This window comes from Sciurus vulgaris, assembly GCF_902686455.1.
Source record: "Sciurus vulgaris genome assembly, chromosome: 2".
Classification (NCBI taxonomy): Eukaryota; Metazoa; Chordata; class Mammalia; order Rodentia; family Sciuridae; genus Sciurus; species Sciurus vulgaris.
Window position 1 is genome coordinate 123,010,139 of NC_136462.1, and position 24,384 is coordinate 123,034,522.

At 39.4% G+C, this 24,384-nt stretch overlaps 1 protein-coding gene across 8 annotated transcripts in view; it reads left to right on the top strand.

The window, feature by feature from the left end:
• The window catches only part of SCAPER (S-phase cyclin A associated protein in the ER), a 470,315-nt gene that overhangs the window by 423,083 nt on the left and 22,848 nt on the right, over nucleotides 1–24,384 (top strand). For all 8 annotated transcript variants that reach the window (XM_079128857.1, XM_079128859.1, XM_079128858.1 and 5 more), the window contains 2 exons: nucleotides 13,153–13,390; nucleotides 18,537–18,686. In XM_079128857.1, the coding sequence (XP_078984983.1) occupies nucleotides 13,153–13,390; nucleotides 18,537–18,686 (388 nt within the window). The remainder of the gene's footprint in view (nucleotides 1–13,152; nucleotides 13,391–18,536; nucleotides 18,687–24,384) is intronic.

Here is a 24,384-nt window from a genome sequence, read left to right on the forward strand (position 1 = left end):
CAGATGTTATTTGACCCGTCAAGCAATCACCTGCCAACAACTTCCTGTATTTCTGTACCTGAGGAGTTTTCTGAATAAGGAGCTGTTTGCCAGAGTGCAAGGAAGTTAACACCTTCCAGAGTAACTTTCAAACAATAAATTGGTGGATAATATTCCTGCTTCCTTATCCATCAGTGGGACAACTCTGAGGTATGTTCCATACAATATCTCAGAGACTCCCCAGTAGTAAATCATTCATTAACATATCCTTGATTTCTTTCCCTAATTCCTCATAAATAATCTACCTGCACCCATATCCTTGTTTTAGGATCTGCTTTTGGGACAACCCAAACGAAACAGTTACAGATATGTAAGACTTTGTGTCATGTTCAGTTTGATGCAGCTGTGACTGGAGAGTAGCAGGAGATGAGTTCGTTGTTAAATGAGCTCCTTGAATGTTAGTTCTTGGGAAGATCAGGGGAAGACAAGGGCTAGACTGGAGCTGTGAAAGGACACTGAAGTTGTTTAAGAGGGATCAAATTTCTATTATAGAAAGAGCATTCCTGAAAAGTGTAGGAATGACTGGAAATAGCCCAGGGGCAGAAGGATTAGCAAAAGACTACTATATGATCTAAGAAATATAGATCCTGTAGGGTCAATGAAAATAGGGAGTAGCAAATACATTTAGAGGAAATGGAATAAATGTAGGAGAGATAGCACAGGGCTTGGTGATGTGGGAGGTGAAGAGAAGAAGTCATCTAGAATGATTTTTAAATTTCTGATTTGAAAATTTTGAGTGGTAGATGATATAGTTTCCGAATTAGGTAAGATAAACAGTTTTTCATAGGGGAAACGTGAGATCAGTCCTAGAAATGCCTAAGGGTTATCCAAGTAGACCAAAGTCCATGTGTGAAAATATATAATACAATTGTTTTTACATAACTGGATTTTAAATAAATCAGAGATTTACTCTGGGTTTTTAACAATTCTTTTTTTTTTTTTTTTCATCCCACCCCATCAACAATTCTTAATCCATTTTTCCCCAGTATAATTTTCCTTCTTCAATCTCAATTCCTTAGCAAATTTCTATTAATAAGAATTAGTACAAAAGCAAATATTTTAGAAAAAGTCCAAGTGATTTACTGGCTTAATTTACCTAGGAAATCCTAGCAGTATCAGTGTGAGCTTTTACTCTGAATGACCCCTAATTGTTCTTCCTCTTATCCTTCAGTCTCCCAACATTTCCTGAACACCACCAGACCACAGGAGTTCTGGGAATTTTTCTACCTCTTCAGATATTTTTTACTTCTAATATTTGCATATTGTTTTGTGCTGCTTCTCATCTCTTCATGGAAATTGTTTTTGCAAACTATAAATTACAGTTACCTGTTCAAGCATTGTGTTACATTCATTAGAGTTTCTGCACTAGGCCACAGCCATGTCTAAGTAGAAAAGTTGTGTGGTTTTTGCTTTGTTGGAGTAATTCACATAATTCCTGTTTTGGCTACCAGAAACCAACCAGAGCCGGAGAGTCCAAGAAAGCTTGTCCTCCAAGCCCTTTTGTTACTAGCAGAAATAGAAGACAAAGGGGAGCCAGAGAGGCCTTCAAAAATTGCCTCTTGAGCTGGCAAGAGCCTGAGATAATTAAGCAGACTAATTGATAGCACTGGCTTTGAGTAAACATTCTGCAGTCTGCCAGTGGCCAGGCCTTTGTGATGGTGATTACAGCAGGTCTGCCTTTGCCCTACTCTCCTATTATGCCCTTAATCTTCTAATTTTTACCTAGGTGTTCTGACAGACAATTTGGGTGTCAGAATTTGTGCTGTTAATCTGTGCTTCGATGTGGGGGAGAAAAGCACTAGCCAGGACTTCTGTACCAGGCATGGTTTTGAACAATGAACTTGCATTTCTTTAAGTAAAAAGTGAAATTGTGATCCTCTAGTGAAAGAACTGATTTTATTTTAGGATTATTCCAGCATGTTAAAATGGGAATTGTTCACAAACTATAATTCTTAATCTTTTAACCCAAATTGAATAGTCAGTAAGAGGACTTGCAGAAATGCCTACTTCCTTACTGTTACCAGTTTTCTATTCTTGGTCCTAGGAGAAGTAAAAAGAAAAGCATAGTTTCTGAATCTCAGGGCAGCATCTCAACTTCTTAATTGGCTGAGGTTCACTGAGTGCCCCTTAAGGTGCTAACTCCTTAACAGAACTAATAGGATCAGAACAATAATGAGTAATTATAAATTACAGCCAAAACAGGCTTTTCACTTAATCAGCAGTCATTTATTGTATTCATAACTATGTTAGGCATGATGGCAAAAGGGCCGGGGGGTAGTAGACCCGTGGTAAAAGAATTTATAATCCTTACAACTACACTGAAGAGAGAGAGGATGTGTAAAACTTGACTAATTTTAATTGTTTAGAGGCTAGTCTGAATTCTAGAATATTTTTACACAAAAGAGAATTTGTTGATATACGTATTTTTTTCACATCCGGAAACTATACTAACAGAAAACACTAGCGAAAGTCAAAAAACCTATGTCCTAAAAGATAAGAATAGTTTTTTTAAAATATAGTTCATTAATTATGTGGATATAAATGAGTGCTTCTCAAGTGTTTAAGGATGCTTCCAAACCATTTGTTCAAGCAAAGGTAAACTTTAATTCTGTCTGCCTGCCTTATCCATTCATTCATTGAACAAATATTTATGTAGCACTTACTCTGTGCCAGGCCTTGTGCTAGACTTAGGAGAAAGCAGAAATGACTCAGACATTGAAGGTGTCCTCAAGGATCTTGTAAGTTCTTAGGAGAAAAGAGATGCATATACAAATATCATGGTACAAGGCAGAAAGAGATAAAGAAGACCAAGTACAACACATTAAAAGCACTTAACACTGCCAGATGCCATTCGCTCATGCAACAGCTACTTGGGAAGCTGAGACAGGAGGATCACAAGTTGAGACCAGCCTGGGCAACTTAGCAAGAGCCTGTCTCAAAATAAAATAAAAAGGTCTGAGGACTTAGCTCAGTGGTAGCATGATTCTGGGTTCAATCCCCAGTACCAGAAAGGAAAAAACAAAGAAGCACTTCTGCATATTGCCTGGGGCATGTAAAATGTTGACTACCATCAACATCATTTATGGAGTTCAGAGGAGGAAACTTCTTTTGGGGGATGGTGTTGCTGGGAATTGAACCAGGGACCTTGTGCATGTGAGGCAAGCACTGTACTTTCTGGGCTATATCCCCAGCCCTTGAGAGATCCTTCTTAATGAGGGATTACGTGTTTTCTAAAGCACCTAAAATTTAACCTAGGTCTTGAGTGATGGGAAGAATTGAAACAGAGTTGAGAAAAAAGTAGAGAGAATATCATAAGGAAAGACATCAAAGCAGAAAAAAATACAAAGAATGAATAAAGTGTTTTAACTGAATTTTGAGATGTTTAGGTAATGATTTTAATGCGTCCTAGAGGATAATGAGGTTCAAATGAGATAATAAATGTAAAAATACCTCAAACTATATAAAATTATTTGCTGAAATGTGGGTAATAGCAGTAGTATCAATAAAAACCTTTGAGCAGGAAAATGATCTGGTAGGAATTGTATTTTGGGAGCATTAATCAAGCATTGTGTAAAGAATGTATTAGAGAGGAGGTAGGAAGTAGGAGGAACCATTACCAGTTGTCTGGGCAGGAGAAAAAAGGAACCGAAAGAACATTTGGAAACCCTTCTCAGGTTTCTCATATGTGTGGTATCATTGATATCGCAGGCATGAGGCTTCAGACCCCATCATCTCTGTTCATTCCCCTTGATCTAATCTGCTACCACATTCTCTTGACTGAAAGGAACCTTAAATTCACCTCTCCGGTCTTCCATTCAGGTTTGAATCCTTTCAATTCAATCCTGCCAATCTCAATTTGAATATATCCAGTGACAGGGAACTCCTTACTTAGTAGGGAATCTGTTCTATCACTGATGAATTTTTGATATTTAAAAATCCCTTCTTATACCAAGTTGAAATCCTGTCTCCCTATGTCTACCTGTTAGTACTATTCCTGCTTGCTTCTTGGTAAGATTAAACTAACCCTCCTTTTCTCCCTGGACTCCTGTGGTCTCACCATGCCTCACATTTCCTTTGCTATTCCAATTGTTAGACTGTGTTACAATTACCCCAAAACTTAGCAGTATAAAACAACCATGTATTAATTTCACAGACTCTGTAGGTCAGGAATTCTGTCAAGTTATAGAGAAGATGGGTTACTTTTGATCTACAGTGTCTGGGACCCTAGAAGACCTGATGCTGGATGTTGGAATCATCTGAGTACTTATTCCTGCATGTCTGTGGTTGGTGCTGGGTGTCAAGAGGGGACATTTCCATGTGGGGAGTCTCTACACAGGTTAATTTGTTCTTCACAGGGTTGTGACTTGGTTCTAAGAAGCAGCCTCCTAGAGTGAGAGATCAGGTGGAAGCCATATCACCTTTAATGACCTAGCCTTAGGAGTCACACAGCATTGCTTGCTCTCCATTTTATTTACCCAGGCAGTCATGAAGTCCCACCCAACTTCATTGGGAGGAGAAATAGACTTGACCCCTTGGTAGAAAATATGAATATCCTAGAGGAACATAAGACCAGAAATACTGCTGTAGATGTGTTTGAAAACTACAGCCAGGGATACCTGCCTGTAATCCCAGCTGAATTGGAAGCTGAGGCAGAAGGAATGCAAGTTTCCAGACAGCCTGGGCTACTTAGCAACATGTGTCTCAAAATATAAAATAAAGAGGGCTAGGGAGGTAGTTCAGTGGTAGAGTTCCCCTGGGTTCAATCCCCAATAATGCCAAATATATGTATGTATGTGTGTATGTACATAGTATATATATAAGCACACACATAGAGTCTGTACATTCCAGCCTACCCCAAAGATAAATGAGTTCACAAAATCCTGTTCTCAGCTCTCTTCTCTCTGCAGAGTCTTATATTTAGTTCTGTTACCCTATTTCTTAATATCATCTCTCTTAACCCCTAAGACAACTGTTGTCAGAAGTCTTGGACTAAGTTTACTGGCATTGGAATATGGATATTAATGCAGTAGGACTAGGTCAGTGGAACAAAGGAAGTAACATTTGGTGGACACCTTTAATGTGACCTGGGTTAAGTGCTTAATGCGGGTTATCTCCCCAGATGCATTCAGCATTCCTGCTCACACTCTCCAAGGGGCCATAGCAGCCTCTAGACTAACAGCATGGAATGACTACCCATATCCTTCAGGTCTGGTAAATGAGAGTAATACAGAAATAACAACTGAGCCATCTTTATACATGACTGGGCAAGTGGTAGTATAGAGACTTCTGAAAGATCCATTCCAACTGATATAAGCCCATGTTGACTTACAGAGATAGAAAGATGATTACTTCATTGGTGTAGTTCAAAATGAGTGTCCACTATTGTACTAGACATTTTGCCAGAGAACGAGGGACTAGCTGGACCAACCCACAGTACCAGAGCAGTTAGGGGATGATGAAGGAAGACCCTGGATACATGAGCATGCTCAGCAGGCTGAGGGCAGCAGCCTGTGTCCGAGATATGCATGCAGTTGGAGTCCCACTGGTGCACTTAAGGACTTTGAAGTACAGCTTGGGGCATCAGAAAGGTAGTGACAAATAACTAACACATTTGTCACTCTGACCTCTTGCCTAAAGTGAGATAGATAATAATTATACCCCACCTTGTTCCAGAAAGATCTGCGATGACTCACAAAAGTATATACATTTTGGGGGGGGACAAAATTAGAACAAAAGAATATAAGTAGGAAAAACAAGCCAGAGCAAGTAAGGTTAAGGCACAAACCATATTCATAACAAAGCACTGACAGACATTTCCTCTTGGAATTCCTACTGGCACTTTCTGTATGTCATTGGCTTTCACCCAGTGCAGCCCATTCCTCCTGACTGCCTTGTTGTATTCATGATTCCAGTCATCTGGCTAGATTTATTTATTTATTTACTTATTTTGAGGGGTGGAGGTACTGGGGATTGAACCCAGGAGTGATTAACCACTGAGCCATATCCCCAGCCCTTTTTTATATTTTATAAAGAGACAGGGTCTCCCTAAGTTGCTTAGGGCCTTGCTAATTTGCTGAGGCTGACTTTGAACTCACAAGCCTCCTCAGCCTCTCAAGCTGCTGGGATTACAGACCTATGCCACTGACCCTGGCTCCAGCTAGATATTTTCTTTTTAATTTTTTTAGTTGTAGATGGACACGATACCTTTATTCCATTTATTTATGTGGTACTGAGGATGGAACCCAATGTCTCATGCATGCAAGGCAGTCACCCTACCACTGAGCTGCAACCTCAGCCTTGGCTCCAGCTAGATTTTAAGATCCAAAACCTTAGTCATCTTTGAATTCTCTTAGAATCCAGTTCAGTCCTATCAGATTCAAAGAGTTGATTGTCTCAAAATATGAGATGGGACATACTATTTATGCTTCTCACCTGATATTTCTCTAATTTCAAATTCATTAGTTTTCTTGCCCTGTTTATATGGTTTATGTTTTCAATTTAAATATTTCCCTAAACCAGGAGTGGTGAAACATGCCTGAAATCATAGCAACTGGGGAAGCTGAAGCAGGAGGATCTCAAGTCAAGGCCAGTCATGGCAACTTAGTGAGACCCTGTCTCAAAATAAAGAATGAAATGGGTCAGGGAGATAATTCAATGGTAGAGTGCCCCTGGGTTCAATCTGCTGTATTGGGGGCGGGGCGGGGCACGGGATTCCCTGGGGGGAGAGGGGGCTGAATATAAATATCCTAGCAGCTCACCTTCAGGCAGTTAATACCAGGCTAGAAATAAAATAAGGTAATCAGGAAACAGCTTTTCACTGGCAGAGCTAGCGAATACCAATATGCACTATTGACCTATGCCAGGACCCCATTTCTTGGGTCTACTCTTAACACAGGAAGGATAGCCACCCACTTCTCATGTAAGGTAAGGAGACATCCAAGGCCCTCATTCCTTTGGCATGCCTTGCTAAGATCAAGTCTACCTTACTTCCTTCTATTCTTTTGGCAAATATTTTCTCATTACTAATTTATTGAGCATTTGCTATGTGCTAGGCACTTGTCAAGATATTGGGGATCCATTGGTAAATAAGATACTAGTTATGTGGACCTTTTATAATCTTATAGGAAGCAGAGAACAATAAACCAATAAACAAATAAGATAATTTTAGCCTGTGATAAGTGACATGAGAAAATAAAACGGGGTAATATAGCTGAGTGACTTATTCAGAGGTTTCCCATATATTAAGTGGTTAGGGAATGTCTTTCTTGGAAAATGACACAAGAATTTAAGAAGGGGCCAACTGTGTAAAAGTTCATTTGAAAAGTCTAATTAAGAATAACAAGGCCCTAAGGTGGATGTGTTCCAGAAACACATGGTGGATACTGGAATATGATGAGCAAGTGGTAGGAGATGAAGTCAGAGAACTAATGGCCAGGAGATGAGAACAGACACTTCATTGGATGTGATCTTCCATTTCTTCCAGGATGGGAAAAAAGGCCGTACTTAACAAAACAGTCCAGTTCACTTTCTAATTATTAGAAAAAAAAATCTATAAGTTTATCTAATCTCTGCCTTTTGATAATTCCTCTCCTCTGGGGTCATAAATACCAAGTGTAGTGCCTCTTCATTTCTAAGCTAATCTTCATGTCTTCCAGTTCTGAGCTAAGTTCCTTCAAATCTTCCTCAAATGACACTTTAAATAATTTTACCGCACGAATCACTTTCTGACACACCGTTGTTCTGAATTAGTGCAGCACCCAGAGCTGAACCCAGCACTGTCAGAATAGTCACACAGTGCAGTGGAACAGAGCTAAACTTTCCTTGTCATTGAACTCCTGTGAGCCAAAGTTGAATTGTATTCATTGGTAATCAAGCACCTGAATTTCCCCTTTTGAACTGATAGGCAGCTAATTTGGTAAGTCTCCCCACCCAAACTCATGGTTCACAAACTGTATTTCAATCCCTGGTCACTCCCCTTCTTCCCATCCTAAACACATACAGATTGTTTTTATAATGTAAAAAATAAGACTTGAGTCGTTTCTATGTATTTTATCCTGTTTTTAGCCCTCATTTTGGGGTACTTTTTTACTAATTATTTCTTCCTCCTTAAAACTATCTTTGCTTTGCTTCTAGGCCACCACACTCTCCTGCTTTTCCTCCTAGCCCACTAGTTACTATTTTCTGGTTTCCTTTGGTGGTTCCTTCTTATCTTCAACTTCTAAACATTGGAGTATCCTGAGGCTCAATCCTTGGACTACTCTGTTAAATACCACCTATGTGTTAATGACTTCCAAATATCTCAGACCCAGAGCACTCTGAATGCAGGCTTAGGTATTTAGTCAGTCATTTACCAAATGTTCATTGAATCACTTCTCTGTACCAGACAGTATTCTTAGCACTGGGTGTATATCTGTGAAACAAAAGAGACAAAAGTCCCTAGTCTTGGGAAGCTTATTCTACCCAACTACCAATCCATCATCTCCACTTAGATGTGTAGTAGATATCTCTAATTCAACAAATGAAAGCTGACCTCCTGGTTTTCCTCCCTGGGCATGCTCTCCCCACTTCTTCCCCATTTCTGTAAAGAACAATCATATTTTTCCAGTTATGCAAACATCATTGAGCCATTGTTTGCTCCTTTTTCTCTCACATTCATATACAGTCTATCAGTAAATCTTGTTGGCTTTGCTCTCTGAATATTTTCAGAATCCACCCATTTCTTGCCACATCCGTGGCTACCATCCCGCTTGATCCACCCTCACTTGGATGATTGAAACAACCTCCTAATTGGTCTCCCTGCTTCTGCCCTGGCTCTCCTAAAGACTTTTCAACCTAGTAGCTATAGTGATCATTTTTAATCCTAAGTCAGTTTATGTCTATCACTCTTCTGATCAAAAACTTCCAGTGGCTCCCCATCTCCCTCATTAAAATCCTTGCAGCATTCTTGCATGTATCCCCTTCACACTCATCTTGTTCTAGCCACACTGTCCTGCTTGCTATTTCTTGAACATATCGGGCATACTCCTGCCTCCAAGCCTTGGGATTTGCTGCTCTCCCACCTAAAGTACCCTTCCCCTAGATATCCACCTGTCTTCCTTCCTCCCTTTCTATAGAATTCCATTTAATGCCTTAGAAAAGGTTTCCCCAATAACCCTGTATAAAGTAGCATCACACACACCACTGCTTTTTCATTTCCTAGACATGTCCCCTACTTCTTTCTAGCACTTACAGTATCTAACGTACTACATATTACATATTATACATTTACTAGTTTATTTGTAACTTCTTGCAAAAATTTAAGCTTTATAAGGAGAGGGCATAGTAAATTGTGATGTCACTGGACACAGGTTGGCTTCTTGGATTATCCCAGGATGTAAGAGCCAAAAACTGGAATACCTCTGCAAAATAATTCACCTTTCCTTGTCCAGTGAAGTTCTCATCCTTCATCGAAAGAGACAGTAACTTAATCTCACTCACTCCATCACTATGCAGATCCTTGAGTGCAGTTTTCCAGTTTCAGAGGCTAAAAATGGGATGTTATTACAGGATGCCTCAGGGATTCCAGAACTAAAAGTATAAACAAAGCCAAAATCCAAGAAGTTAGGAGAATAGTCTAGAAGATCCCCAGCATTGACAGAGATCAGAGTGGATATTACCAGACCAGGAATATAGAATGAGAGAAGGGATTATAAAGTCTAAAACTGCCCTCACTTTTTTAGACCAACTAAGGCCTGGTGTGTAAGTGGTTTATAATACTAAAGATGGAGTGGATGGACCTTGATTCATACTCACACAAATCCCTGCTGTTTTTGCCCAGCTGTACTCTCCTTTAAGGCATAGTAGGGATTTTAGATACTGTGTAGGGGTATTAATGGCCCAGTTATAGTTTTTCCTAATTGAATAGAGCTTTAATGAACAGAAATGAATATCCCACTAAGATCTCTAGTCCTGGAGTCCAAACAAAAACACCTTAAAATCCAGTAAAATTTAGAAGATCTTAGTGTAGTATGCAAAATTTCATATCTGATTTTTCATATCTTTCATGTACTTTTAAAAGCAATCTGTATTACTTGTCTTCATATGAATAAGGCCTTTTACTTTTTTATTATAAACATTTAGGTTTAAAGTGATTATAACTGACAGTTAAGACCAACAGGAGCCAGTAGCCTGTGCGTGGACAAATTATCTGTATTTCAGGCTAAATCAAAAGTAAACATTCTCTAAAGTCCCTTCAGGTCTGCATTAGTCCTCATGGAAGCCAAAAGCAGCACATAAGCCCTCCCAGTCCCCTTGTGTTCTGTTGACTCACTTTAAGATGAACATATTCTTTTCCATGAAGCAGTGCTCTGTGCTTTTTTAACCATTCCCACGTCTGAGTTCTTGAATGCTTAGTTGCTTTTCCTCAGTCAACACTTTTATTTTATTAGGAAAATATTTGCAGAAGACTGAGACTATATTGTTTTATAATCCGTCAGATTAGTATTTTCCTAAATAACCATGCAAGAGAGCTGTTCTGATAACCTTCCCTTTATTTATTTAGATATTTTTGCATTTATTCTTTGGAAGAGGAAATAATGAATTTATGTCATTTAATAAATGAACAAAAAGATAAAGTATTAAAAAACATTTAAAATGATAGAGCCATATTCCTGAATATCTGCAATAGAATATGCTAATGATCTATTTTAAAGCAGTACAAGCAATAAGAGGGAAGTCAGCATTCTGAATCACAGAGCAGTAAAACTCTTGTCACTAGCAATGGTGTCACTCATCCCTGAGATTCTGAAAGCATATTAGAAATTAGCTTTAGGGAGAAATGTCTTCTGTCTTGTCACTGGTTCTAAAAGGCAGTCAGTTTTAAACAAACACAGGCCTCTTTTTGGAACCTATATAATAAACTCAGACACATTAATCTCTACTCATGTCTCTAGTTAGGGTCTGACCCCTAACTCTTTCAGCTTTAATGGAAGGAAGTAAGGGCCAACTGACATTAGCTAACAGAAGTTTGTATAAAGATTCAGATGTGCCTATAAGCAAATAAATATCCTTTCTTAAACTTGTGTTTTTATTGAGTTCCATAAAATAAAAATGTCTCCTCATGATAATACATGATTGCATTATAACGTGTATACTTTAACAATATTCACTTAGTTGCAAATTTTGATGTAAGAGAAAGCAGAGGAAAAACAAGAGATCACCTCTCGTCTGGACTGGATGCTTTGGTCCTTGGACAAAGCACTGCCTTTAGAGTCAAACGTCCTGCATGGCACCCCTGCCTTTGCCACTTAGAAATTTGTATGGCCTAAAGCATCTCACCCTATTATGCCCAGATCTTTGTTGCTTTGTGTATAAATGAGAAGAATAATACCTTCCCTACCAACTATAAAAAACTGTAATAAGAGTGAAGTGAGGTGAAAGATTTGAAGTTACTTAACAATTCCTGCCATATAAATGAAATGACAGTATCTCCATAAGAGAGCTTCTTTCTTGAGAACCAGGGTATATCAGGATTACATGATTACCTTCTTAGAGTATCAGAAATAGTATACATTCAAGGACTATGGATATGAATAAAACTCTACTTTGATGCAACTACCAAATTAAAATGAATAAAATTATCCCTTTGGTAAACATAAGTTATGAATTGAGAAAAGTAGAGAGGATACTAGAAATTTGTCAGCCAGCACCTGCCAATTCTTATTTCATTTGTGGTGTGTCTTGAGTGGTTCTGGGCAAGATAATGAGGATAGTATAGATCTTTCATACCTCTTTTCCATCCCAGGTTTCAGCTGAAAGGAATGACAAGCCATAAAGGAAACCCTCTGTTAGTGTTTACAACTAGGGAATGGTATCATCCCGTGACACAAACATAACAGCACTTCTGCTCAGTACTATACATACCATACCATAGTAAAGGAAGACATTGAGTGGGGCCTTATAACTTCCCTTTCAGAGAAAAAGCTGAGTTTCATGAAGGAAAGTTACTGGCCCACTACAGCATTGAGAGACCTGAGGTTTTGTGCAGTGGTTAGAGTGAGTGCGTATCACAGCTCCAGATGGTGCATCTTCTCACATTTAGACGCAGTAGGGGGAAAAGTGAGGACTTCTTTCTAAGCATCTTAGCAAAAATACCCTTCGGTATCCTACTCTGAGTATGACATGTGCCATCCCTGAACTACGCTAAACAGCCAGAGAAATAAAGTGCAGCTTAACCTGAGGCCTTGACACCTTGAGCCAGAATAAATAAAAAGGGGGGCCCTACCTGAAGCTTATTGCAATGAGTTAGGGAAAGATAGTTACTTAAAAGTGGAAACTTTCAGTTTCTTGGGGCAAAAGAGAGGCAAATGAATTTTTGGCAGCCATGTTTGCCTGCTCTTGGTCCCTAGATGCTTCATGTATACCTGAGTATAAGTGGATTTAGCAAATCCTTGCCACTTTACTAATGATTTTAAGAATTCATTTGCCTATACACTTGCCTTTTCTCTTGCTCATTCATAACCCTGCCTGCCTCAGTTGCTAAGCTTATTTCACAATACATTTGTATAGATCTGATCCAGCATTTACTCCTGGGACTTGGGCACCCACAGCCTGTCCTCCCAATACTCTGATGTTAGAACAGTGCTTCCAAAGCAAGTGAAGTGTCTCCAACCACAGTGTACTAACACATTACCAGATTTTTGAGGATTCATGCTTTCCTGGTAGTTGCCACCCTTCAGAAGATTCCCTTTGTGTATCCAGAAAGGAAACTCCAGTGTTTTGGGTCTCTGAGTCCCCAGAACTCTCACAGACTTTATGCAGTTTTCCCAGACCTGGGCACTGAACAAAGTAGAACTACTTCACCTGCAAAGTATAGAGAGGGTGCTGGGAACCTCAGCACTGGTTACAGAATGTTCATACACCATTGCTGCAGCAGCCTGGTCTCCCAGGGGGAGAAAAGGGAAGCCACAATACACTCGGAGGGCTGCATTTGTTCCTCGAGGTTTCTTGTTACCTCATTACACAACTCAGATGGTTTGCTTTTAATGGTCTGCTTGTCTTGTTCCATTTGACCTGTAAAAATGCTAACATCCTTTAACTAGATTTCTCTCAAAGACTTGAATGTTTCTTCGTCAGGTCATACAGCATATTTGACAATAACCGCCAGGATCCCACGGGGTTGACAGCTGCTCTTCAGGCCACAGACTTGGCTGGAGTTCTGCACATGCTCTACTGTGTTCTCTTCCATGGCACCATCTCAGACCCCAGCACTACCAGTCCCAAGGAGAGTTACACTCAGAACACCATCCAAGTGGCCATTCAGAGTTTACGTTTCTTCAACAGCTTTGCGGCTCTTGATCTTCCCACTTTTCAGGTACCAAGCTTTGGTTTGTGTTAGTGTTCTAACCAAGAGTTAATTTACTATAAGAAATATATATAATATTATTAACAATAATATTATATAGGCTTTTATTTTTCTATTATTGGCCATTGTGCCTATAGGCCACCAGAAGCAGGGCCAGTTGGAGTTTTATTTTATTTTATTATAATATACATACCACTTATTAAGCTTCTGTCTTCTGGGAACTGTGTTAGATGCTCTGGATGTGCTTTTTCATTCTGATTATCATGTAAAATATTATTATGCTGATTTTATAGGTGGAGAAACTGGAAGTTATATAATTTGTCCAAAGGTACCCATGACTGAGCCAGGACTAGTTACCCATAATTCTCTACCTCAGAAGCTCATCCTTTGCCATAGTGCTACATATAAACCTGTCTTAACTTCTTTAGATAAAGGTATTATCCCATCAACTTTTAAATATTAAAGAAATAATTTCTTATATAAACAGAACCAAAATTAGAAAAATTATTTTGATAGAACTTTATAATGGATGATTTAACTGATTCATACCCATTGTAAAGTACATGTATGGTTAAATGTGCAAACCCCTATAAATTAAGTTTTTATAGCTAAAGATAGAAAAATTGCTTTATGCTATACCACCAGATTGTCAGCTTAGGGACAGATTTTTTTTTCATATAGGAAATTTAATTTTCAAAAACACTGAACCTTTGGAACAGAGCAAGCCCCAAGGAGTAGGCTTTCTCTTTCAGTTTATTAACTGTCAAGTGATTTCATTAAAAAGGAACAAACTTGGCAGATGATGAACCCATAATTTAGATGAATTACTTTGCTCAGAGGGAAAAAGGTTACAGAGATATAAATATATGAAAATAGTGGTCTTCACCATTCTGAGATGGAAGAAACACTTCTGTTCTGTAGCTTATGACAAATGTGCAGTGCTTTATTTGATGTCTTCCTGTCATTCTGTTAAAAAAAGGAAATTAGTTATATCATTGGATCTAATATCTTTCAAGTTTGCAGAATTAGTTTATTTGTCACAAGAACAGAAATCCCTCCCTTAGGGTTAGTGTGCTTCTCTTTCCAAAGCAGTTGAACTAGCCTTAGGTGTTAAACTACATAGTATGTGAAGTTCTAAGAGTTTATAGCCATACCTAAAATGAGAGATTTGTCAGAAAATGTTAAGTGATTCTTACTTCTGGCTTGAACATAACATCCATGCTTTATGAAGACCCAAGCTTGTATTCTGTCTGGAAACAGCTTGGAAATCAGGCGCCCTAATTTTGTCCTCAGGATATACAATCCAGCAGTCTACCCCTCAGCTGGATCCTTTGTAACCAAAGATTATGAAAAAAGCAAATTTCTAAAAACTGATTCTGAGCTTCTAGTTTCCTGAACCTTCTAACCAGGATTAATACTTCTGCAAGGTGTTTCATATGGTAAACAGCTTCTTGATTAAGGCAGCCATTCCATTAGTCACTCTGAATATCGGGGAGCCCTAATCCTGTTCTTCCTGTGCTGCCTCACAGAAGTACACCACTGGGCTGGGGATGTAACTCAGTGGTAGAACACTAACCCAGCATCCATGAGGCTCTAGGTTCAATCCCCAGCACTGCAAAAAAAAAAAAAAAAAAAAAAAAAAAAAAAAAAAAAATAGTATTACTGAACTCTAAATTGGCCCTGCTCCTGGTGGTACCCTTTAGGCACAATGGCCAGTATTAGACCAAATCAAAGGCTTATTTCTTATACCCAACCAAAATAAAATCCAAGATTTCCCCTCTGTAGTTCCTTGCAGTATCCTGCCCAAAATGTGTTCACTATTTGAGCCAATTTTGCCAGATATGTCAGGAAAAAAACACCATGGTAACTCAAGATTGTTTTACCCATTCTCAGAATCAAATTCCATCCTTTTCATGTGGAATATCCTTTCTTGGCTGGTTCTCACAGTTGTCCAATACCTTTGTTTCTTCTTTTCCATTTCTCATGCAACCCATATTTTTTTTCTTAATTCTTTACTTACCATTTTTTCTTCCTCTTGTCTCTGTTTTGCCTTTCCTTCTGTATTTTAATCAATCCTGCATTCGCTCTTTCTCATTCTCTTCCTTAGCCCTAAACTCCCAGGTACCCTTTATCCTGAACCAGAGGCATGGCCCAGAAAGCCTGCAGAGATTTTCCTCTTCCTCCTGTTCCTTTGACTTTACAAGGTTCTAACGGCCATCCTCTTGGTGCACAGGATCAGCACATTTCTCTTTTGTTTCCTCATTAGCATATGGTAGGGCTCTGGTGCCAAGAATTTCTTAGCACCAAGCCCCTTTGAAACATTTATCAATGATTAGCATATTATTCCTTGTTACTTGTATAATTTAAAAACAACCAATAAACTTATCAGTGTTTATTATTAACCATTATTTATTATGATCACAGATTCTGTGAGTTCATTATTCAGACAGTGCTCCTCCCAGACAAGCTTGTCTCTGCTTCATGATGACAGGACTTCAAACTGAGAGGATCATAAAGCTGGAGGAGGAGAAAGAAGGGAAAGCTTGGTTGCCTCACATAGTTGGGAGCTGAAATTATCTGGAGGCTCCTCACATGTTTAATACCTGAGACAACCTAAAGACTAGGTTCAACCTAGGACTATTGGCTATAATATCTACATACTCTTATCTTCTCTGTGTGACACAGGCTTTCAAAACCTGGTATCTTCGTCCTGAGGAATGTTTGAGAGGAAGCTTCCAGAAAGCAAGGTTCCAAGAGAATCATACAGAAGCTGCATAATTTTTATGACCTAGAAATCATACAGTTACATATCAACCATACTCTATTTGGTTGAGTCAGTCATAAGCCTTCTAGATTTTTGAGGGGTAATTAGAAATAGGCCCCACCTTTCAGTGGGAGAACTGTCAAAGATTTGTGGCTATTGTGAAATGCCACATTCTCTTTAGCAAGCTAAAGAGCCCCATCTGTTCTCAGAGACGTCATTGATATAGATGGACATGATCAAGTGCATAATGTGCAAATACACAGTATTTGCACTGTATAGCAATGGGGGAATTTGGGGGAAAAATAGTATTTTTTTATGATAGATGCAGTCAACTCATGTTCTAGTTCATTAAACCAACTTGCATGTCAAAAGTAAGATTTTAGGAACTATGTTTGTAAAGGATAGGAGAAGAGATTTGAGGTGAAAGGAGGGTATAATTCTCAGCATTGGTCTGACCAAACTGAAATTAAATGATCTTACCTGCTGAAGAAGAGTCAGACAAGATAAAATGAGACATGGTAATGGTTTGGGCCCCATAAATCACAAGAATTCAGAGCTTTGTAAAAAGGCATCCCCATCAGACCCCTGGATTTGGAGCCAGACTGACCAAACTTTGACCCATCATACTACCACCTCAAATTATGTGACCTTAGACAAGTCATCTGAACACTGAAGACTCAGTATCTCCATCTGTAAAGCAGATTTAAAACACCTAACTTATCACAAGACTGAGGATTAAATAAGACCACAGAAAGATGTTGTAGTAGCAGCACACAGTAGGCACTCAGGACATGGAACTGACTCAGTTTCTGAAATGAAGAACTTACCAGACTATCTGGTTGATGTCAGTAAGCCTGAGAGCTGAATGCAGCATTCCCAAAGATTCTTCATCTTTCCTTGAGTCACAAATCTGTATGCTTCTTTGTGGTAAGAACCTTCATGTGATAATAAGAAAAGGTTATCCATTAGATATTGTTCTTAGCTGGTTCCCTTTCATGTTATAAAATAGAGCTATCAAAATATGTTCCCCCTTTAACCAACAGTCTGATTTTGCTCTGAATTCATCTTGGCACAGATGGCCTTAAGATCAGGGGTATTGTATATTGTATTCACTTGACAGTTTTACAATTGAAGGTGAGTCTCAAGAAACAAAATCAATGTACTGACTTGGCAATTAATTCTGGCTAAAAAGGAAATATAGTTTCCTTGAAAAATTGGTTTAATTTTTATATTCAAACTTACATGCCCCTTGACCTGCTCATTATCAGTGAAGGTTAAACAGGGGGTACTGGGTCACAGCATGCTGGACGTGGACTAATTAAATAAGGGCTGAACTGAGAAGGTGTCACTGCTTGATTTACAGGAGGAAAACCCTCCGAAGTCTCTCTTTGGAAAACTTTTTTTTTTTTGCTCTTGGGGCAATGAAACAGAGACGGAAGGCACTCTTAAATTTTGCTTCTGCAATACTACTTAAAGGGCCGTTTCACCATCTGTTAGACAAAGTGAATTCACTGCAACTTCCACGCCACAATATATCTGACCTGGTTCAAGCCCACACAAGACCTCAAATCAAGAGATGAGTTTAACCACTGCCCTTTTCCCACAGGCCAGCAACGGTGCTTCATTCCAGTGTGGGCTGCAAGTGTATTCTGTAGGCTTGTCTCTCCCCCTTTGCCCTCCTGTCGCTCTGTCTGTTGACATGTTTATTAAATAGAAGCTCCAGGCTGCACAGGCAGACTGAGACTCTCCTCCTGAGTCTCCCACAGCCGACAGCCCTTTGCCTGTCTGGAGAAAGGATCCCAGAAGCTTGTAGCTGAGGGGCTTCCTGGTTTGGAGGCAGATTTTTTTGTTTTAGTTTGGTTTTTTATGTTCTTTTGGGAGCCCTTGGTTATAGAGCTATTTATTTGAATTGTTTATATTTGTTTCCTGTTTGAATATAACTAATTACGAATATATATTTAGTACAAGAAAATATTTCTTCAGAAAGTGTTAGAAGTTAGCTAGTGGTACATTTACCAGGTGAATTTTAGTATTGTAATACTTTTCTAAATTTTCTACCTTGAAAATATTTTCCTAATGAGAAAAAATTAAGATTTTAAAAATGGAATAAGTAATCACACATTACAGAGCTAAAATTCTGCCCCATATGGGGCAAGCATTTGATCTGCTATGCTCTATTTTCTGTCCCTTGTTAGGTTAAACATTGCATTTATTATAGTCGTTTATTAGAGCAAGAATCCCTGAACTGAACCGTTAAGCATAGTACCAACGAAATGATGTCTACTTTTCCAGCCCCGCAGCACAAAGTGCACAGGGCCCAGTCTTGCTGTGTGATTTGCAACCCTTTCTCTCCTTGGGCTGGGGGTTCTAACTGCTCCTTGTCTTTGTCAGTCTATTGTAGGGGCAGAGGGCTTGTCCCTTGCATTCCGACACATGGCCAGCTCCCTGCTGGGTCACTGTAGTCAAGTCTCCTGTGAAAGCCTCCTCCATGAGGTCATCGTCTGTGTGGGCTACTTCACTGTCAACCACCCAGATAACCAGGTAAGAGGCCCTGGAAAGTTCCTTAGACTGCTCCCCTAGCACTGAGTGTGAGGTATTAGAGTGAAAAAAGGCAGGCTAGCCTGCTGGAACCCATCTGCCCTGTGAGAAGCCCTTTAACCAGGCTCTGGGCATATGTCTCTGGCTTCATTTCTTCAGAGATTTGATCTGCATTAGGTAGCACAGGGCCTCCTTTTAGAGATTCTAAAAATAGAATCTTTTAAAGAAAATATTCTTAAATCACATAGAAGCATCTACTCCTTTACCATGTATATTCTTCAGCATCTACTCCCTGACCACATAGGTTGTGATACTCTAAGCCAGCAATTTTTTTATTTTGATAAGATAACTTTTGCATCTTTCAACTTGAATCATTTTGCAAAACATGTTAGTCTCTTGCCTTGTGAAACCATTCTTGGCTCTTGGCTTCTACCTAGGTGCTTAGAGGTTTCCAAATTGTTAGACAACTGACGGAGAGGGCAGGATGTGGACCCCTCTTCCTTGAGTTGCCAAAGTAGTTCTCCTTTTAACTGATTTATTTCATTTCTGAGCAAGATTTAACATGTAAATAGAGTTCTGCTGCTTTATGAACCTGGAAAATATATACAGTTTGTAAAATAATAATAATGAAGTACCTTATTTCTCTTTAGTTTCAAAACCAGAGTTAAGGCATAACAAATAAATCAAAGAGAAATTTCTGGTAACATTCATATATCTAACCACCACCCCTGCTAATAATCTTAATTGTATAGAATGTAGCTAAAAAAAAAAAAAAAAAAAAGATGTACAAATGACCCTTAACTTTGCTCTAAGCTTACCAAAGTTTATTTTAGGCAAATCTCAAACTGTTGATTACTAGGTTTATCAGCCTAACAGCAAACTAGACCAGGGTAAGAGGAGAGGAGATGTTATGCTGCCAGAACCAAGTACAAGGAAAGCAGCACACTGACGACTGACATTGCCTACCTGCAAGGAAAAGGGACAGAGAAAAACAAAATAGGCTCAAGAATTCAAAATCACAGCATCCTGGGTACAAAGGGACACCTATATTTTATCTCACATGACTATGATGCCTCCAGTGCCGACCCTGAGCGAGCACAGGGCAAATTGCATAGTCAGTGCACTCCCTTGAAGAAGGTTCAGGAATATTCAGTCTATTTTATTTTAGTTTTTAATTCCGTGTTTTTGTTGTTGCTTCTTACTTTTGGTACCAGGAATTGAGCTGACGAGTGCTTTACTGCTGAGCTACTTTTTATTTTTTTATTTTGAGAGTTTTTGCTAAGTTGCTGAGGGTCTCACTAAATTGCTGAGACTGGTCTCAAACTTATGATCTTCCTGCCTCAAGCCTCTTGAGTTGCTGGGGGTGACAGGTGCAGATTATAGCCATCACACCCAGCTATTCAATCCATTTTAGAAAGATATTCCCATTGTTAGAATATGACAAATCTAGGTCCTCAGTGGAAAAGTCATCATCCGTAGAATGTTTCCTTTTCTCAGACCCTGTTATCAGGAGAACAGATAGAAACTCTTTCTTACCTCCCACCCTGGGAACACTCAGGCAGTGTCCTTCCTTGGGGGGTGTTTTGTCCATTCTGTGGATCAGGTTCAGCAGGTTCAGAAGTCTTTTACAAGCTGCTCAGGGAAGAAGAGTTGTGAGAAATTTCCCCCGTGGATTTCTCTCTGTGCTCAACCAGTCTACTAAATTGCAGCTTTATTTTCCTTTAAAGTTTGTGTTTTATTTTTTTGATTAAAAAAGTGTTCCTTATTTGTTGTGAAAAATATAGGACAAATGTAAAGAATACAGTGGAATCATAGTTATTCCTGACCTCGCCATCTGAGATAGCCACTATAGTTAGCATTTTAGCAGGTTCCCTTCCAGTTATGCAAAATGAATAATTTTGCATGTGTAACACTTATGTCCTTGGTTCTGCACTTTACATTATACCAGGATCACTCCTTGTGAATATCTTTGTGTGTGTGTGTGTGTGTGTGTGTGTGTGTGTGCGCGCGTGTGTGCGCGCATGTGCGCGCGCGCCCACTGCTAGGGAATCAAAACCAGGACTTCATACATGCCAGGCACTCTTATCATTGAGCCATATCCCCAGTTCATGAATATCATTTTTGATGGCTTCACAGCTTTATCTTGTGTGGATATTTGTGGTTTACCTAAAAATTTCCTGTTTTATACTTAAATAGTTTACTATATATCATGACACTACTGCACTTACAAAGAACTGATTAATTTGCATGTGTGATAATATTTGGCTCTATAGTTCTGCAGCAGAAAAGTTCAGTTTTTGTTTTTGGTGCCTAGGATTGAACCCAGGGGTGTTTATCCATTGAGCCACGTCCCCAGCCTTTTTTTGTTTTTTATTTTAAGACAGGGCTTCACTAACTTGCTAAGTCTGGCTTTGAACTTGTGATCTTCCTGCCTCAGCCTCCTTAGCCACTGGGATTACAGGTGTGTATCACCAGACCTGACAAAAGTTCAGTTCTTCAGTGCATTGCATATGAGGGATAATTTAAAACTTTTTGCATGAACCAACTCTGCTGTGATAAGCTTACAGAACTCAGAATTCTGTGGGTTTCAGAGAGTTTTTCTGCTGATGCTGGATCATAGACTAATCCTCTCCTTTAGATAAAATACACACTTTCAGTGTCTCTGTTCTTACCAGAGTGAAAAGGGACCAGGATCAGGGGAGTCATATTTGAAGATGGCACATTAGACCTGTATTGGCCAGGTGAGAAAGTGATGACCGTGCATGTTGGAATGGAGGGAAAACATGAAATGGGCAGAGAGAGCATTAGGCAGCATGGGGACAAGGAGAGTGAAGCCCCGTTACTTCTCACTTGGGAAGAGGAGGCAGTGAGGATTGGAGATCATTATTAAGAGGTGAGCTCACTCTGAGGAAGAAATTAGAAAGGTGAAAAAATCCAGACTTGTGTTGCAACACTCTGACTCCAAGAAGGACTGAACACTAATCTGGACCTCCACTTCTGGTTTGAGGGCAGATCAGAGAAGTCAGTGCAACTCCCGGACAAGTGCCAAAATGCAACAGTCTGTAAGCAGAATGAACATGATTGAAAGTAGAGAAGAAATAAGAAACTGATTAAGAAGATAGTAATTTCAAAAAACTGAGATACTGCACCTTACAGAGATTCTTTTACTGGGTGTAACCTCTGTATTCATTTTATACTTCCCATCTGTTGGCTCTTACACCTCATTAACACTTCCATGAGGTTATAAATAAAATTATTTCTACTTCCAACAGGTGAGGAATAGAGTTTGGTCGGTTGGTAGGATAGGTTTTTTTCTTTTGGGTTTTTTGGTTTTGGTACTGGGGATTGAACTCAGGGCGGGTATACTACCAAGCAACCTCCCCAGTCCATCTTATTCTTTATTTTGAGACAAGGTTTTGCTGAGTTGCTGAGACTGACCTCAAACTTTTGATTGTCCTGCTTCAGCCTCCGGGATCACTGGGATTATAGGCATGTACAACCACACCCTACTAGGAATCAAGGTACAAAGAAGTAAATTAAGCTACCTGAAATGTCACGGAGAATCAAAAGACAAGAACTAGAATCCAAGTCATTGTACTTTTCATTTCATCTCACATTGCTTAAGAAAATCAGATTTGTCATCAGTGATTGCTGAAGTGTATCTTGGTCAGGAGTGTGGGGTGTAGAAGATGATGCCTATTTGTATACTGAGAAACTGCCAATCTGCCCTCTAGATGCTGGTTTGGAAGTTTCTGGGGCATATGTGTTTGCCTTGCTCAGGAGACTCACAGATTCTAAGAAGGTGTAAATAAATGAGTCACTGAGTACAAATGGAGCACAGTTTAGCAAATAGAAGACCTGGGTTCTAGTCCCAGCTCTACCACTAGCTGTGTGATCTTAGATAAATCATTTCCTCTCTTGAGACTTGAGCTTCATTGCCTATGCAGAGAAGTGGATTGGTTCTGGAAATGATAGTGGTGAGGGTTGCACAACATTGTAAATATACTTAGTGCCTCTGAATTAGGGTTAGAAATGTTTGAACTGGCAAATTATGGTATATATACTTCACAGTAAAAGAAAAAGGGAGGAGGAAGAGGAAAGTTACACTAGATGATGTCCCCTGTTGAGTCTGTGACATTTGAAAGACTGAGACTGGAATCACAGACTAACATTCTGATCTCATGGGGACTCCACACCCTTTTGTGACTTTTCAGATCCTCCTGACCCTACTCCAGATCCGTCAGCACCAGACAGCTTAATAGCAGCTTATCTTTAAAGGTTCTAAAGATCTTGGCTACCCCAATATGAATAGAGGGGAACCATTGACAGGCAGGCAGAGGTTTGTTACAGGTGGGTTGACAGTTGCTGTACTCTGTGATACCATCATCAATCATAGTTGTTTCACCTACACAGGAAAGTTGTGCTCATTACCCCAGGGCTGGACTCCGGGCCAGTCAGGCTGTGTGATGAGGCAAGGGTGTGGGAAACAGCCACAAGCTTGTTGAAAGGTAACTGCTTATATCCAGTAGAGTTGGGAAGTTTTCTGTAACTAAAAAGCTGATTGTTTTCTTTCATTTAAAAAATTTATTTTCTTAAATTCTCTTTCTACTCCCCACCAAAACCCAGTTACTCACTAAGGAAGCATTTGCTGAGGGGATATGGTAAGTGTAGTTTTAATCACCCTAGTGTCTGCCAGGAAGTCATGCAACTTTCATCCTGGAAGGGCTCTGGCAGAGCCCAGCCTCACCATTGGCGGTCCAGTTTGTACCTGCTTTCCACTCTCCTGTTCTTATGAAAGTGAATTTATTTAGTCTGATGCCACTTTCTCTAAATCAGAGGAGTTCCATTGGAGAAATTACAATGTTCAGTTCATTATGTTTCTATGTCATTAGTCAGGAGTCATGTTAATTTCCAGGGTCTGTTTGTCCACAGGGGAGCCCTAATTTTCTACTGGGGAAACAACTTATAAGACAGGGGATCCTGAAATCTTGCTGCAGCCTAAGTCTGTTTGATTAGGAAACTGCTTTACATGAAGGATTGGCATTTTTTATTTGCCACCATTTAGTCTATTAACTGGAAGGGCTGAGCCCCATGTTACCAAGGATGACTTCAGAAGAGAAACCTAGATAATAAAAGTAATGTCCCATCGTTGATGGAACCAACCATGTGTTTCCTATAGGGTTTTGCAGTTTCTAATTAAAATGTTGTTGTTTTAATCAAAAGCTTCCATGTATTTTATGGCACTTTCATGACTCTTTATAAATTCCTTCCCATTTAATTATTATAATGAACATAATTAGTATATGCTGTCAGCCCTTCACTTTATTTACATTTTGTATTGGATAATTAAATGCAGTCTGATAATTAAATTAACTTGAATGGCAAATTATTCAACTGCCTGCATATTACTGTTTTGGGAATAAGCACCTTTGCATATTCATTTTGGTTAGTAACTGCCCTTTCTGTTTAAAAAGGGCCTGTTGATTCTCTTCTAGCTATTGGAGCTGTAGTCTTGTGATAGCTGAAAGGAGGGATCCTGTTAGCCCACCAGCCTCATCCATGAAGTCCATGCTGATCATGTAATCATGTGCTCTGCACTGTGCCAAAGACTCTTAAATGCTTCTGGTGAATCAATACAGGCAGGAAAGCTGGACAGTGAAGCGCTGATTGAGGCTATATAACGTGTTTTCCAAGTCTTTCT